Here is a 16773-nt window from a genome sequence, read left to right as displayed (position 1 = left end):
TTGGGGTAAGGAGGAGGCTGGGGCAGGGAGGAGGGGGATAGTAGGGTAGGGGTGGCAGACAGTGATGTGTTGTGAAATTTAAAATTTTCTCAGGAAACTGAATACTCAAAAAGATTTCGGCCATGCAGCCGGTCGTAACTAGCTTCCATCCACGATATTTCGACTGGACAACTGCCACCCATCCTCAGGTGAGCCATTGAAGACTGACGAAGACGCCCTCCGTTCCATAATATATAGCGTAGAGCGAGTATTCTGCGCTTGCATCAAAATCATATGGAGAGACGAAACACACCGCCCGCCAGCAGCGCCCTCGGTGGTGGAACTGCAGAACTCAGCTGTCTTCGGCGTTGTCATTTGCCAAGGTCATTGGAGCACTCTGACATCTTCATCTGGAGCAGATCTTAGAGATGTTGGGTTCCACGCATTATCTAGCTGGTAGCCATTGTCACGGTTGATAAGATTGTCTGTCATGCGAATTTCCACTGATTCTTTTATGACGGAGTCCCAAAAGGACATTGCTGTGGCCAAAATTGTTGTCTTGTCATACTCCATTGAGTGTCCAGTAGAAATGCAGTGCTCAGCAACTGCAGACTTGCTAGGTTGCTAAAGGCGAGCACAGCGCTGATGTTCAGTGCAACGGCCTTCTACTGTTCGCAATGTTTGTCCTATATGACATGCCACACTGACAAGGTATTTTATAAATTCCCGCCATCCGCAATACCAGATCATCTTTTACTGATCCCAGCAGGTCAGAAATCTTCGATGGTAGACGGAAAATTACTTTCACTTTGAAACCGTGCAGGGTTCTTGCAATTTTGAAGGAAATGTTGCCAACAAAGGGAAGAAAAGCTAAAGATTTAGCAGACATGCTCTCTTCTCTCTCCACTCCCTGTGTCTTTGGCTTAATTGCAAATGCCTTGCTAATTTTCTGGGTAGAATATCCATTCTCTTTGAAAACCCTCTTCAGATGGGCAAGCTCTTCAGGCAAACTATCTGCATCTGACACTACATGAGCTCAGTGTACAAGTGCTTTAAGTACACTCATTGTTTGCGATGGGTGATGGCAGCTGGACGAATTTAAATACAAATCAGTATGTGTGGGCTTACGATAAACCGAATGCCCCAGAGAGCCAACACTCTTCCGTCTAACTAGCACATCCAAGAAAGGTAGGCAACCATTTTTCTCTAAATCCATAGTAAACCGAATGTTCTCATGAATGGAGTTGAGATGATCTAAAAACTCCATTAATTTTTCTTCTCCATGAGGCCACACTACGAAAATGTAATGTCGGCCGGTGTGACCGAGCGGTTCTAGACCCTACAGTCTGGAACCATGCAACCGCTACGGTCGCAGATTCGAATCCTGCCTCGGGCATGGATGTGTGTGATGTCCTTAGGTTAGTTAGGTTTAAATAGTTCTAAGTTCTAGGGGACTGATGACCTCAGATGTTAAGTCCCATAGTGCTCAGAGCAATTTGAACCATTTGAAAGTGTCATCCACATACCTCCAAAAAACAGTTGGTTTGAGGGCTGCTGATTCAAGTGCTCTCTCCTCAAAATCCTCCATAAAAAGGTTGACCACCAAGGGAGACAAGGGGCTACCCATGGCTACGCCGTCAGTCTGTCAAAATATTCTTGTTTGAACATAAAATATGTTGAGGAGAGAGCGTAGCAGTACAAAGCAGTGATTCCCACCTGAAACTTTGTAACAATCAGTGCCAAGGGTTCTGCAAGAGGAACCTTTGTAAAAAGAGACACCATGTCAAAACTAACTAAAAGATCAGAAGTACTTAGGCAGAGAGCCCCCAGTCTGTTGATAAAATCAGTCAAGTTACGTGTGTGATGTGGACATTTGCCCACAAATGGCCTCAGCAAGGATTCAAGATGTTTGGGTAAATCGTAAGTGGGGGGGGGGGGGGGGGTCCAATATTACTCACTATTGGCAGTAAGGGTAGGCCATACAGTCTTGGAGGTACGATGCCATGAAGTCTTAAGGGCTTGATCGTCTCTGGAGGCAATGAGGAAGAATTCAGGAGTGTAGATGTCTTCTGTTGCACACATCCTGTAGGATCGTTATCAATCTTCCTGTAGGCAGAATCATTTAGGAGACCATACTTCTTATCCACATACAAACTGCGAGATAACAGTACAGTTAAATTGCCTTTATCAGCCTTCAGTACCACAACGTCTGGATCTTAGCCCTTTCTGCGGAGGTAATGTTACTGTGTTGAGAAGGAGCCTTCTGAAGAGCATGACAAGTTTCCCTCCTTAATTCCTCTGCAGTTTCCATAGGAAGGCGTCGTACAGCTTCTTCAACACCACTCACAAAACGTATCAAAGGTGGTGCTCTAGGTGTAGGTGCAAAATTCAAAGCCTTACTTAATACCTACAGCATCGCGTCGTCCAAATTCTTGTCTGTAAGGTTAACAATGGAACGTCATGCAGTATTCCCCTGTGGCGACGACTGTTGTGGCACCAGACTGTGAAATTTTTACATCTGCCAAGAACTTGCATCCTTGTGTACCCACTCAGATTTGGCAGAGGTTACTCCATCAATCCACTCCGATGATATGGTAGACTGATGTGCTGCAATCCTCAGATGCAGATGGAACAAATCTTCTGAAATGACATCCAATCTTCGTCGTGTGTGGCAAATCCTCTCGTTAACAATAGCGTGACTGGCCTTTTCTGTTATCTTCCGTGCAGTGGCAGTCTTAATAAAATGCGTCACTCTGGCAAATTTTGATATTATGGCATGGCCCCGACATCTCAATAAAAAGGTCAAAGAACACAAAAGCTTAGCTCTCTTACCACGTAGTTTGTCAAAACTTCTTACGTGTAGGCCATCTCCTCCCTGTAAAGGCGTCTGATGTGAAATTTAAAATTTTGAGTGGTGTTGAAGAAGCCGTGCGACGCTTTCCTATGGAAACTGCAAAGGAAATAAGGAGGGAAACTTGCCATGCTCTTCTGAAGGCTCCTTCTCAACACAGTAACATTACCTCCGCAGAAAGGGCTGCACTGTGAAATCTCTGAGAAGATCCGCACCTTGTGGTACTGAAGGCTGATAAAGGCAATTTAACTGTACTGTTACCTCGCAGTTTGTATGTGGATAAGATGTATGGTCTCCTAAATGATTCTGCGTACAGGAAGATTGATAACGATCCTACAGGATGTGTGCAACGGAAGAGATCTACACTCCTGAATTCTTCCTCGTTGCCTCCAGAAACGATTAAGTGTTTGAAGACCTCATGGCAGCATACCTCGAAGACTGTATGGCCTTCTGAAGGTACATAAAGACGGACTACCCTTGCGGCCAATAGTGAGTAATATTGGGGCTTCCACTTACGATTTAGCCAAACATCTTGAATCCTTGCTGAGGCCATTTGTGGGCAAATGTCCACATCACATACGTAACTTGGCCGATTTTATCAACAGACTGGGAGCTCTCCGCCTAAGTGATAGTAATTTTCTGTCCACCATTGAAGATTTCCGACCTGCTGGGATCAGTAAAAGATGATCTGGTATTGCGGAAGGCGGGAATTTATAAAATACCTTGTCAGTGTGGCATGTCATATATAGGACAAACATTGCGAACAGTAGAAGGACGTTGCACTGAACATCAGCGCTGTACTCGCCTTTTGCAACGTAGCAAGTCTGCAATTGCTGAGCACTGCATTTCCACTGGATACTCAATGGAGTATGACAAGACAACAATTTTGACCACAGCAATGTCCTTTTGGGACTCCGTCATAAAAGAATCAGTGGAAATTCGCATGACAGACAATCTTATCAACCGTGACAATGGCTACCAGCTAGATAATGCATGGAACCCCCTCATCTCGAAGATCTGCTCCAGACGAAGACGTCAGAGTGCTCCGATGACCTTGGCAAATGACAACGCCGAAGACAGCTGAGTTTTGCAGTTCCGCCACCAACGGCGCTGCTGGCGGGCGGTGTGGTTCGTCTCTCCATATGATTTTGACGCATGTGCGGAATACTCACTCCACGCTATATATTATGAAATGGAGGGCGTCTTTGTCAGTCTTCGATGGCTCACCTGAGGATGGCTGGCAGTTGTCCAGTCGAAATATCTTGGATGGAAGCTAATGACGACCGGCTGCAAGCCCGAAATCTTTTTGAATAGAGTGATGTGTTGTTGGGGCGCATGCAGGGACGAGGTGGAAAGATGTTAGGGTAGCTTTGTGCAGTTCAGTTGGGAGGTTGGATGGAGGGCATTGGGGAGGTGGGGAGTGTGTGTGTGTGTTGGGGGGGGGGGGGGGGGGGCGGAGGGGGATAATTGAAAGGTGTGAAGTAAAAAGACTGGGTGTGATGGTGGAATGAGGGCTGTGTAGTGCTGGAATGGGAACAGCAAAGGGGGTGGATGGGAGAGCACAATGACAAACAAAGATTGAGGCCAGAAGGGTTATGGGAACTTAGGATGTATTGCAGGGAAAGTTCCCACCTGCACAATTCAGAAAATTGGATTTAATGGGTAGGACACATATGATAAAGCAGTCATTGAAATGAAGGATGTCATGTTTGTCAGTGTGCTCAGCAGCAGGCCACAGTTTGTCGGTGGCTATTCGTGCAGACAGATAGCCTGTTGGTTGTCAATCTCACCTAGAATGCAACACAGTGGTAGCAGCTTAGCTTGTAGATCACATGACTGGTTTCACAGGTAGCCCTGCCTCTGAAGGGACAAGAGATGTTTGTGACTGTATGGAGTAGGTGGGGGTGAGAAGATGTATGTGACAGATCTTGCATCTAGGTCTATTACAGGGGTATGAGCCAAGAGGTAAGAATTTGGGAGCAGGGGTTGTAAAGGGATGGACGAGTATATTGTGTAGGTTCAATATATCTGGATAAAGGGTGACGACATTCCTCCAGAACCTCAACAACTCCCCCCAACCCTCCCCACTTGCTTCACCTGGTTCATTTTCAGTTGGCAAAAGAAGGCCATCAGATGTCTACTAGGATTAGCACCCAGAGATTCCTGCAGAAACCACTTTAAATATCTCAGTGTAATGACAGTATCTAGCATGTACTAGCATGTACATATATAACTGTTTAATGTATGCTAAGGAAAATCAGGACAAATTCAGCACGAGATGTGATGTACATAAAACACAATACCAGAAATAGTTGCTTGTTGGAGCTTCCTTTCTTGAGGTTAGCTGTTGTCCATAATAACTATAAACATTGGGGCATAAATTTTTTTAACAAGTTACCATACTCAGCTCGTACAGCCCCATTTAATAAATTCAAGAGCGTATTGCAAAATTGGTTAAAATCCAGTGAATTCTATACAATTGAAGAATTCCTAATAAATATTAATTATAATATAAGCTTTTAATAAGTGATAAAGAAATGTTTTCAATTTTTAAGTAAGCTAAATAATTCTGTGTATTTAAGTGTTTACTGTGCTTAACTGTACTCCATTGTAAACTTTGATGAAGCCAATTGTATGAAAAATACTGAAAGGCGAATAAAAAAAAAATTCTAAATATTCCAACAAGCCACCTTCCTAGATGTTGATGTCCACCTCAAAGATGGCTACATCAGTACCTCTGCCCATATCAAACGTACTGTCCACCAGCAATACCTTCACTTTGAAAGCTGCCTCCTGTTCCACCAAGAAGTCCCAACTGCAATAACACATTGGCTGGCAAAGTCATTTCGATACCTTGTTAAGTCAATGGTACTTTGTTAAAAAAAAAAAAAAAATGTTTAGTCCTTTGGGATATACAGTTTAGTTAGTAATACTTAGTGTCCTATCCTGTATTGTGGCAGTTTGATTGCCTGTTGCCCAATACATTCTTGCTTGTCTAAAGATTTTGTGTAGGAACGCTTTACCCTTTGCCAAATTTCGTTCAACTTCTTTGCAAAATTCTTCACTGGTTCACTATGGGGATCCACTTTGAACTACATTAAGAGGTGAGAGACCATTGCGGTATGAACTTTTGATTTATATGCTCAGAAGACAAAACTTAAATATACATCCCAATCTGAATACTGTGAATTCATGTAATGGCTTAACATTTTGGGTGACACGTGGTGGATTTGTTTTGTCCATCCATTCATTTGAGGATAAGTGACATAGATGTTTCATTAGGTCTGATACAAAATTACTGTCTTGGTCCATAATAATGGTTCCTGGCTCACCAAATTTTAATAACCAGTTGTTTATCATTGCCTGTGCTACATACTCGCCTTCCACTCTGGAATGGCTAACAGAACCAAATTTCGTTGAAAATGGTCTACCATTGTAAGAATGTATTTATTATATGCTTGTGTACTGTTAAAAGGTCCCAGGGTATCCTTTCACCAAAATCTTTCAGCTACACATCTATCAGTTGTCCGTTTTCCTCTGTGACCTGATAATAAATGGTTGTCTGCTTGATGTAACACTTCCAGTCTCAGTGCTGGAGGAACCACAATGTGAGGTCCAACTTTTGTAGATCTCTTAGTAAGCCTTCTTGTGTTTCAGACTGAGGTTGCATTCAAAACAATTGATATTTGCTGTCAGCTGCATGTGCCTTTATCCAATCTGTCTGGGTTCCACCTACTACTTTCAAAGCTGCTACCTTTCTGCTGAGGACAGCAGTATTTGTGAGTTTGACTCCAGGCTTATGAATTACCTCATAATCGAACTCAATTAATTTTAATACCCATCTCATTATTGACTTGATGGATCTTTTAACCCTAATAACCCTTTTAAAAGTGTGTGGTCTGTAACTACTTTGAATTTACCACCGTACAAGTAGCAATGAAAATAAGAGATTCTGTCTGCTAAAATTTCTTTTTCAGTTGTTGAGTATTGAGTAATTAGTTTCAGCCTTATTCAGTTGTTTGAAGGCATTTGCCACTGGATGTACCTTTTCATCAACATTCTGACTTAAGACACATTACATGCAATTATGAACTTTGATTCAAAGTCAGGGAATATTAACACAGGATCTGATATTAATATTTGCTTGAGTTTCTCAAACACTTCTTAGCATTGTGATGCCTACTGAAAACTAACACCTTTTTGTAACAATGTAGTTAATGGTCATGCAGTTTCAGTAAACCCTTTCTCAAGCTTTTGATAATAATTGCATAACCCAATGAATGACTGTAATTGTTTAGAAGTTTGTGACATTGGAAAATAGCGTACGGTAGAAGTAAGTTGAGAATCCATCCTCACTCCATCTTGCCCAAGTACAGTTACTTGTGTGTGAACCAAATGGTTTTTCTCAACATTTAGTGTAAGGTGTTTTCCTCAATCTACAATGCACTTCTTCCAGATGTTTAAAATGACCTTCTGTAGATTTTGAATTGATGATTATATTGTCAAGATATACCAAAAAAGATTTTAAGTTTTAACCCGTGAAGTACACCATCTAATATTCATTGGAAGGTAGCTGGACAATTTTTCAATCCAAATGGCATTCTTCGATATTGATAAAGACCTCTGTTATGTCCGCACTATAACACAACAAATATTCTGTGATAACCAAATTTATTTGACCGTCTGTCACTCAAAACAAAACTTAAGTTTGACTACACAACACTTCGCTGGCTGTAGCGCCAAGGAGAAATCAGAGTCACTAGTAGAGAATACAAGTCCAAACCACTGCCAACCCGTCGATAGCAACACGTGCAAGTTTCCAGCCAGGGAGGCCACAGTACAGTTTGGTCGTCATGAATCCAGCAGCCGGGTAGTAACACAGTTATCGGCGAAGATTGAACTGGTTAAACGGGCTCAGGGAGCTCCTTTAAATCTGTAGGTCCGTCCAATCAGAGCATTGGTAGATGGCGCCCTTATACGGTTGCTCTGGTGGCAAGAGCAGTGCCACCAGGGTAATCTGTATCGATAGTGGTGTGTATACAGCCGCCAACCCCACGACGATACATTCACTTGCGCCAGTTGTTGACATCGTGTGCGGCGCCAGCGGTACTCGCTGTGTGCCACGCGTGTTGTAGCACACCGCGCCAAGTTGACGGCTGCTGTGCGGCGGCCGATACGACAATCTCAATTTGCTGTGAAAGCAGTTTTGGTCTGTCTTCAGAAAACATCTTTGTGAATTAAATTTGCTTGCGCTTTTGTATCAATAAATAGTCATGAAATGTCATATATTTGAAGAACAATCTTTGTATAACTATGAACTCTCATTGATGTAATGTGTACTATCGTTTAGTATTACATTATCATGATGGCCTAGGGAGCTGAAAGTCAATTCACAGTCAATTATTATATTGCCACAGAAGAAGCTGAGTACCACCATGGTGTATTGGCCGTGAATTCAAAACTTACCTGGACTGTACAGTTTTAATTTCTATATTTGGTTTGAGTACTTTCTAGAAGTATCCACAAATGTCAAGAATCATTGTACTGGAATGTTCTGTAGCTGTATATATATTGTATGTGTACTGGCCGGAGTCAGTTCGCTCCATGCTCTTGTATGTGCAAGTGCTGAATAAACCTTCATTAAGTGAAGTTAGAGTTTGTCATTCATCTAATTACACCTTCCTCTATGTGACATTATTCTGGTGGAGCCACTGGGTGTTGGAACTTGTAATACCGCACATTATCGACGACACAGTGTCTCCAATCAGGCCACGACAGAGCAGCTGTTTACATGGTGAGAAATCCGAGCTCAATCCATATTACGCAAATCGCAATCTATCAGAGACAGAAGAGTAAGAGGACATCATAATGACAGCAATTATGTGCCACCATATGAGATATCCTTCCGGGTTCTCTGGTGACGATGGCCAAGATCCAAACAAATGGCTGAAGGTATATGAGCGTATAGCCAAATTTAACAAATGGGATGACACCGTTTGTTTGGCTAAAGTATTTTTTCACTTGGAGGGCACTGCCAAGCAGTGGTATGAGAACAACTAGGAGAAATTCACAAACTGGGAAGTATTCCAGGTGGAACTGCGCTAGTATTTTGGCTACACACAACGACAGAAGTGCAAGGCTGAAGATAAATTAAAATGCAGGACACAGTGTCCAGGGGAAACTACAGCATCCTACATTCAAGATGTCTTGGAGCTGTGTAAAATAGTGGATCCTCGAATGAAGGAGGAAGATATGGCTGCACATCGCATGAACAGTGTTGCTGAGGACATGTATGAAGCCCTACTCCTGAAGGAGGTTTCAACAGCAGATGACTTCCAAAAATGGTGCCAGTATATCGAGACAGTGCATCAAAAAAGAATTATATGCAAGACGTTTGAACGGCTTCCAAACATCGTATCGATATATGTGATGGAGGAAGAAACTGATTTCACAAGTGTTCTTCATCAGATAGTGAAAGAGGAAGTTCAGAAGGCACTTGGATTGTATGGGTGAGCAAAAAACCAATATGCTTCAAGAGGTCATAAGGGAGGAAGTGGAACAGATGTTGAACCCAATCTCTCGTCATTCATTTCCTTTTAAAATGGTAAAAATGTTGAGACTTAGGTGAAGTTACATTCCTACAATGCCGCATGAGGAACCTGTTTGGACACCAAAGAAGACTGATATCTGGAGGACCCAGGATAACCAACCAGTATGTTACCACTGCGGACGACCGAGACATTTTGTGTGCTATTGTTGAGAAAGTTGGTGGATATTTGATGACACCTGTGCCAGAAGACAGCAGACTGATCTTAGCCAATGCCAACTCCGGGACGACAAAGATGAACAAGAAGATGTGAGTACAGGACGACGTAGGTCACCGTTGCCGCAAGCTATCCACTGGACAGGACGCTCCCAAACACGCCGATCAAGGTCTCCATTTGCTGTTTAGAAGCTCCAGCTGATCACCTAGCTGCCGCAACCTGGAAAACTAAAGAGTGTGACCTTCCTTGGAGGTGAGGCCGCCGAAGAGAAAATCCTCCACTACAAAATTGATTGGAAACTACGTCAATATCCTCATGGATGGCAGACCCACCCAAGCTCTTATGGACTCTGGAGCATCATATTCAGTCATTTTGGAGAAGCACTGTCGCCAGTTGCAGAAAACCGTATTCGTTGGCAACAAAACATCTTTGCTGAAGGTGGCTAATGGGAAATATGTAAAACCTACAGGAAGGTGTGTCATTCGTGTGGGTGTAAGTGGTCATACACAGCCCTTAGAATTCATCATCTTACAAGATTGTAGCCATGACCGTCATTCTTGGATGGGACTTTTTGAAAGCTTCTCAAGCAGTTATAGACTGTGGTCGCTCGTAGATTATGCTAAACAAGATGAGATACTGCGGAAAGGAAGACGCGCATCTGAGTGTGTGCAAACCGTGTGCTGGATGTAGTGATCATTCCTGTAGTCAGCGCTACAAAGGTAGCTGTCATGTGTCATGTCATGTATCAACCCATGGATCTTATAGTGGAATACCACTGAAGAATAACTTGGTCATCCCAGCCTCTGTCATCTCCTTTAAGAATGGATTCAGTGAATTGTGAATAGTTAACTGTCGCCTAGAACCACAGATCCTTCTAAGATACATGTGCATAACAAATGCTGAGCCGTTAATTGCAGAACAGCTGAGCGTCGTAGAAACCTCCCATGCCGAGTCTGTGGGCCAAATTAGCAGTACCACTACAAAACAAGATCTTCTAGCTCGACTATCACCAGATCTAGCTAAGGAACAACCGATGAAGCTACTTGCCATTCTTCAAGAGTTCTCTGAATCCTTCAATCCACAGGTGAAGAGCTAATTAGACAAATCAACGGTGAAGCACTGGATTAGCACTGGAGACCATCAACCAATAAGCCAGAGAGCATACCGTGTGTCAGCAACGGAACGTCGAATAATTTGCGACGAAGTAGAGAACATGATGAAGAATAACATCATTCAGTCTTCAAAGAGCCCGTGGTCATCACCAATAGTTCTCCTCAGGAAGAAGGATGGCACTTGTCGCTTCTGTGTTGATTACAGGAAGCTTAATAAGATAACTAAAAAGGATGTTTACCCTCTTCCATGAATTGACAATACACTACATTGTCTGAAGGGGGCTAAGTTTTTCTCAAACATGGACGTGTACTCGGGATACTGGAAAATCAAAGTAGATGAGGCTGATCATGAGAAAACTGCATTCATCACCCCTGAGGGGCTGTATGAGTTTAAGGTAATGCTGTTTGGTTTGTTTAATGCACCACCAACTTTTGAACGAATGCTGGATAATCTTATGAGGCACCTGAAGTGGATGGTGTGTCTTTGTTATTTAGATGACATTATAGTGTTCTCATAGACATTTGATGAACACATAAAAAGACTGAGGGTGGTTCTTAAGTAACTCCAACAAGCTGGACTGAAACTTAGTCCAAGAAAGTGTCTCTTTGGAGCAAAAGAAATCAAAATACTGGGGCACCTTATGTCAAACGAAGGTGTGTGGCCACACCCAGAAAAGGTGAGAGCTATAATGGAATTTCCCCAGTATTAGAGATGTGACAAGCTTCCTCGGATTGTGTTCTTATTACCATTGTTTTATCAAAGACTTTTGTATAAAAGCCAGGCCACTCCAAGAGATGTTAAAAGCCAATGCTAAATTTACCTGGGGTGGTGCTCAACAAGATTCTTTTGATGTGCTGGGAAGAGCTCTGATGACTGACGCTGTACTTGGTCTGTATTATGAGAGAGCACCTACAGAAATACACACATATACCAGTGGGTATGGGTTAGGTGCTGTTCTGGTGCAGATTTCGGATGCAAAATAGAAGGTTATAGCTATGCCTCTAGGACACTTACAAAAGCTGAGAGAAACTACTCAACTACAGAAAGAGAATGTCTTGCTGTGATTTGGGACATGTGTAAATTTTGACAGTATCTCTACGGAAGGCCATTCACAGTTGTTACAGACCATCATTCTCTTTGTTGTTTGACAGGTCTTAAGGACCCAATAGGATGACTCTCTAGGTGGTTGCTACGTCTTCAAGAGTATGACATTACCATAGTGTACAAAAGTGGAAGAAAACACCAAGATGCTGACTGTCTCTCAAGAAACCCTGAGCAAGACCATCAAGACTTTGATGAAGACAATGGCTGTCTCACTGCACTCGAGGATCTCTCTGCTGAGCACAAGAAGGATGCCAAGATATCTCAATTTATGCTTGCCTTAAATCAGTCAGAGGATGTGAAAGGACAATTTAAGATAGTTAATGGATTACTTTGCAAGAAAAACTTTGAACCGGTTGGAAAGAGTTGGCTACCAGAGATTCCTAAACACATGCACTTAGATGTTCTACAGAAATTCCATGACTCACCTGAGGCCAGACATTTAGGACTTATTAAGATATATGATAGGATCAGCAAGAGATTTTTCTGTCAAGAGTGCCAGACGAGAACGGCAGATCCTCAGAAACTACCCAGCCAACTCATACCAATTCCAGCAGCCGAAACGCCTTTCCAGCATGTTGGGGTTGACCTCCTTGGACAATTTCCAAAGTCTGCTAGTGGCAATAGATGGATTGTTGTTTGCACTGATTATCTGACGCACTATGCCACTACAAAAGCTGTGAAAACAGCCAAAGCATTTGAGGTAGCCAAATTCATAGTGGGGACATTGTATTAAAACACAGTGCCCCAAGGTCCTTAATTACGGATTGAGGAGAAGATTTTCAATCAAATCTTGTGACAGAGATAAACCATCGGTGCAACATTACTCATCACATGACGACTGCCTACCATCCGCAAACAAACGGGTTTACTGAATGTCTTAATAAGACCTTGGCCGACATGCTATCAATGTTTGTCACTGTTGAGCAGAGCAACTGGGATGAGGTGCTACCTTTTGTGATGTTTGGTTACAACACCACCAAACAAGACACCACAGTATTTACGCCATTTTTCCTGGTGCATCGGGATGAGGCGACGATGACGATGGACACAGTGTTTCCATTACATCCTGATGGTGTGGATGATGACTACATCAGCCAGGTGTTAACCGGAGCTAAGGAAGCTTGACAGTTAGCTTGACTCCACACACTGCAGGCTCAAGAAAAAGATTGCCAAAGGTATGATGCGAGCCACCGCCCTGTTGTCTACCAGCCTGGTGACCTCGTCTGGATCTTCACTCCTGTTTGGAAGGTTGGTCTCTCTGAGAAGCTCATCAGGTGCTACTTTTGACCTAGAAGGTTGTAAGACAGTTGTCTGATGTTACTTATGAAGTTGAAGATTTTGACCCTGACACAAGACGGCAGAAGATCAGAGATACGGTCCACGTCCTCCGAATGAAGCCCTATAAGGATCCTGCAACCCAGGGCAAATTCGAAGCTCCAATGACAAGCAACAAGTGGAAAGGTAGCAAAGAACATAGCGGCAAGGGAAGTTCCAAGACAATCACCACCAGGGCAAGTATCAGTCATTGTGAATCGGTCCTGGACTAGGATGATGTAACACCAACACACTGTTCTCTTAAGGAGGAAGCAATGTCACAGAAGAGGCTGAGTAGCACTGTGGTGTAGTGGTTATGATACTAAAGTGTCACATCAAAGGTCACGAATTCAAAACTCACCTGGACTGTATAGTTTTAATTTCTATATTTGGTTAGAGCATTCTAGAAGTATCCACAAATGGCAATAATCATTGTACTGGAATGATCTGTAGCTGTATATAAACTGTATGTATTATGACTGGAGGCAGTTTGCTCCTCACTCTTGTATGTGCAAGTGCTGAATAAATCTTTATTAAGTGAAGTTAGTGTTTATCTTTCATCTACTTGCACCTTTCTCTATGTGACAATATAAATCTTATGCTGGAACATCAATACTCGGTGTTTAAGTTTTGTATGCATCTATGTTCGTCCAAATACTTGCAGAATATTCCATAAACATTTCATGTCTGTAATTGCATTTATTCTCTTCTCCCACTGTTCACTATTCTGTTGTTCACTTTCTTAACTGTAAACTCAGGTATTTTTTGCTATTAGTTCAAAACATAATTATCTTATGAAGATTCAGATTTCAGTATTCACTCTTTATTTACTCACAGTTCAAATTGGCAAACTGTAAGAGCTATTCCTTGCTTGCTTTCACCAAAATATGATGCTTAATTTATTTAAGTCTTCAATATTTAGTATTTTTAATTGATAATTTAAGAATTTAACAAGGCGTTATATTGACAGGTAACACGTGACAGTCAGGAAAGCATAAAGTGGGCACAGCAGATTCGCACAGAAGTGGCTTTCAGCTTTCCAAAAGTTGTAGTCTTCTTTCAGTCAGAGAACTGTGTTGATGTTCTGATGGGAGTTTTTCGTGATCTGTCACGTGATCCTCATATTCCTGTCAGGTGCATGTTCAGCAGAGGGCTGTATGAGGTAAGATAAATAAGTAAAATACATACTAAGAATATACAGAGTTTTGCTTCTCAGTATATTTATTCCTTAATGAAATGTGTTGCAAGTAATACGTCTCTGTTTCCAACCAATAGCTGAATACGTAGTATCAATACTAGGAATAAGAACAATCTACATCAAGACCTAAAAGCACTTCTCTTGGTCCAAAAAGGGGTCCAGTATTCAGGAACACAGATTTTCAATAAATTGCCAGCAACCATTAAAAACTTGGTTTCAGATAAAGCACAGTTTAAACAGAGTTTGAAAGACTTCTTGATAGGCAACTCATTCTACTCTATAGATGAATATCTTAACAGAGACTGTTAAGCCAGGTTAAGTAAAAATGTCTGCTAGATTCCAGTTTTGACAGCACTTGGTCACAACAGTTAAGATTAGGTATTTTGAGTACAATAAATTTATTAATAGTGCATAACAGTGTTTCATTCTGACAGCATGTTAATTTTGTAAATATTAGGTGTTTCAGTTTACTGCATTGTATTCACCTATTTCGATAATCTCCTGGCAAATGATCTAGGTAGTAAGTAATATACTCTAATGTTTTATGATTTTATGTTATACTGTCTGACATGTTTCACACCCACGAGAATCATCTCATTTTTTTGGGTCTGTGGAACAAACACTGAACCTAATCTAATCTAATCCAGGCTGCAAAAGATATCCTTAAGCATGCACCATGTTTAATGATGTAGACCTCTGGTTGTAACATCGGATGCATCCCTCCACAATCTTGGTGTATTCAGACTCTGTGAATACCATGTAGAATTCTTTCCTAAGAGCTTATCTGCCATTCATCAGTGCAGTTCTCGAATGCAGCAGGAGGACCTTGATAGTGTTTATTAAGTTCAGAGATTTAATGTATTTCTTTATGGACAGGAATTTCATCTTGTCATGGATCATTGCCTGTTGCTCGCCATCTTTGGCCCCAAGCATATCTTACCAGACTGGACCGCCCCTTGCTTCTAGCATTGGGTGCTGCATTTTGCTAACTTTTATTATTCTATCCACTATTGAGGGGTGACATTACGTGTGTATGTCCTGACTCTCCACAGGACCCCACTCAGCATTTGACCAAAATGAATTGATTACTTGCATGTCTGAGAGAACAGACATTGTTGATGATCCACAGCTATACAAAATACTTCAAAATATATCCACTGATTGTGAATTCTTTGGCACCAGCTGCATTAGGTACAGGTATACTGCTTATTAGAGAATATGAAAATTTGTGCCAGATGGCATCTCGACACTGGATTTCCTGCTTATTGTGAGTAGTCACCTTACACAGCATTTGCTATTGGTGCATGCTCCCTGGACCAAACCAAACCTCCTTATGTCACACTGTCTATGTCCTTATGTCACACTCCACTATATTTGCCGTCTAATGCTCACAACATTACTCGGATTCTCGCAACAAGGAGATTGACTACAAGAAGTGGAGACCAATGTTAGTGTAAGCCTGCATAGACTTGTAATACTAACTTACATGTCTGAAAGAATAGTCATTGGTGATAATAAACGGTTGTATGAAATACTTTGAAATAAATTCACTGACTCAAAGTTCTTGGTATCAGCTATATTAGCTATAGATAGACCCTTTAGCTACATAAGGCAATTTGTTCCTTCAGACATGCATGTAACTATTATAAGCCTAGAAGGGCATAAAATGGTAACAACATTGGTCTCAATTCCTGGTAGTCTTGTTCTTCCTGTTGCAGAAGTCCAGATAATGTTGTGAGCATTAGGTGATGAATATGGTGAACTATAACATAAGGGGAGAGGGTACCCATTGTCTAGGGGTAGTGTCTTTGATTAGTAATCTAATCAAAGCATCCTTGGTCTTGGGTTCGAAACACACCACCACTTAAATTTTGATTAATAATCAGCGTTGGCAGCTGAAGACTTCTGGCATAATAAATCACACTCATTCTGCCAATGGTATTGCCAAAGAGGGTGGAGGAGTGAACAGAAGTTCAGGGCACCCTCTTATCTTTGGGGTGAGAAACTGCTCCTAAAGGTGGAAGAATTAGTGTGATCAAAAGTATGAGGATGCAGAAGCCAATGGAAACTACTGCCTTAAAGACATGTAACATGTATTTACAGGACAAGTGGCCTGTAATTGAAAAACTGTCATGACAATCTCTCCATTGGCAAAAGATTCCAGAATAGTCCACCACTCAAATCTCCAGGAGTGGACTGCCAAAGGCTAGTTGACCATGAGAAAAAGACTGAATAACCAACAAAAGGATAATGTTCTACATGCCGGGCCATGAGATGCGAGAAGCTTGAATGTAGTAGGGAAGCTAGAAAATCCAAAAAGAGAAATGCAAAGGCTCAGTCTTGATATAGTAGGGGTCAGTGAAGTGAAATGGAAAGAAGACAATGATTTCTGATTGGATGAGTATAGGGTAATATCAACAGCAGCAGAAAATGGTATAACAGGAGTAGGA

At 41.9% G+C, this 16773-nt stretch overlaps 1 protein-coding gene across 1 annotated transcript in view; it reads left to right on the top strand.

The window, feature by feature from the left end:
* Positions 1 to 15166, top strand: part of LOC126267780 (serine/threonine-protein phosphatase 4 regulatory subunit 4-like) — a 64899-nt gene extending 49733 nt beyond the window's left edge. Inside the window, exons 4-5 of the mRNA XM_049973085.1 lie at positions 14096 to 14287; positions 15101 to 15166. Coding sequence (XP_049829042.1) covers positions 14096 to 14287; positions 15101 to 15166 — 258 coding nt within the window. The remainder of the gene's footprint in view (positions 1 to 14095; positions 14288 to 15100) is intronic.
* The last annotated feature ends 1607 nt before the right edge of the window (positions 15167 to 16773 follow it).

The sequence above is a fragment of the Schistocerca gregaria genome, chromosome 4, assembly GCF_023897955.1.
Source record: "Schistocerca gregaria isolate iqSchGreg1 chromosome 4, iqSchGreg1.2, whole genome shotgun sequence".
Taxonomy (NCBI): Eukaryota; Metazoa; Arthropoda; class Insecta; order Orthoptera; family Acrididae; genus Schistocerca; species Schistocerca gregaria.
Note: the sequence above shows the minus strand (reverse complement) of the source record. Positions and strands in the feature narration are given on the sequence as shown.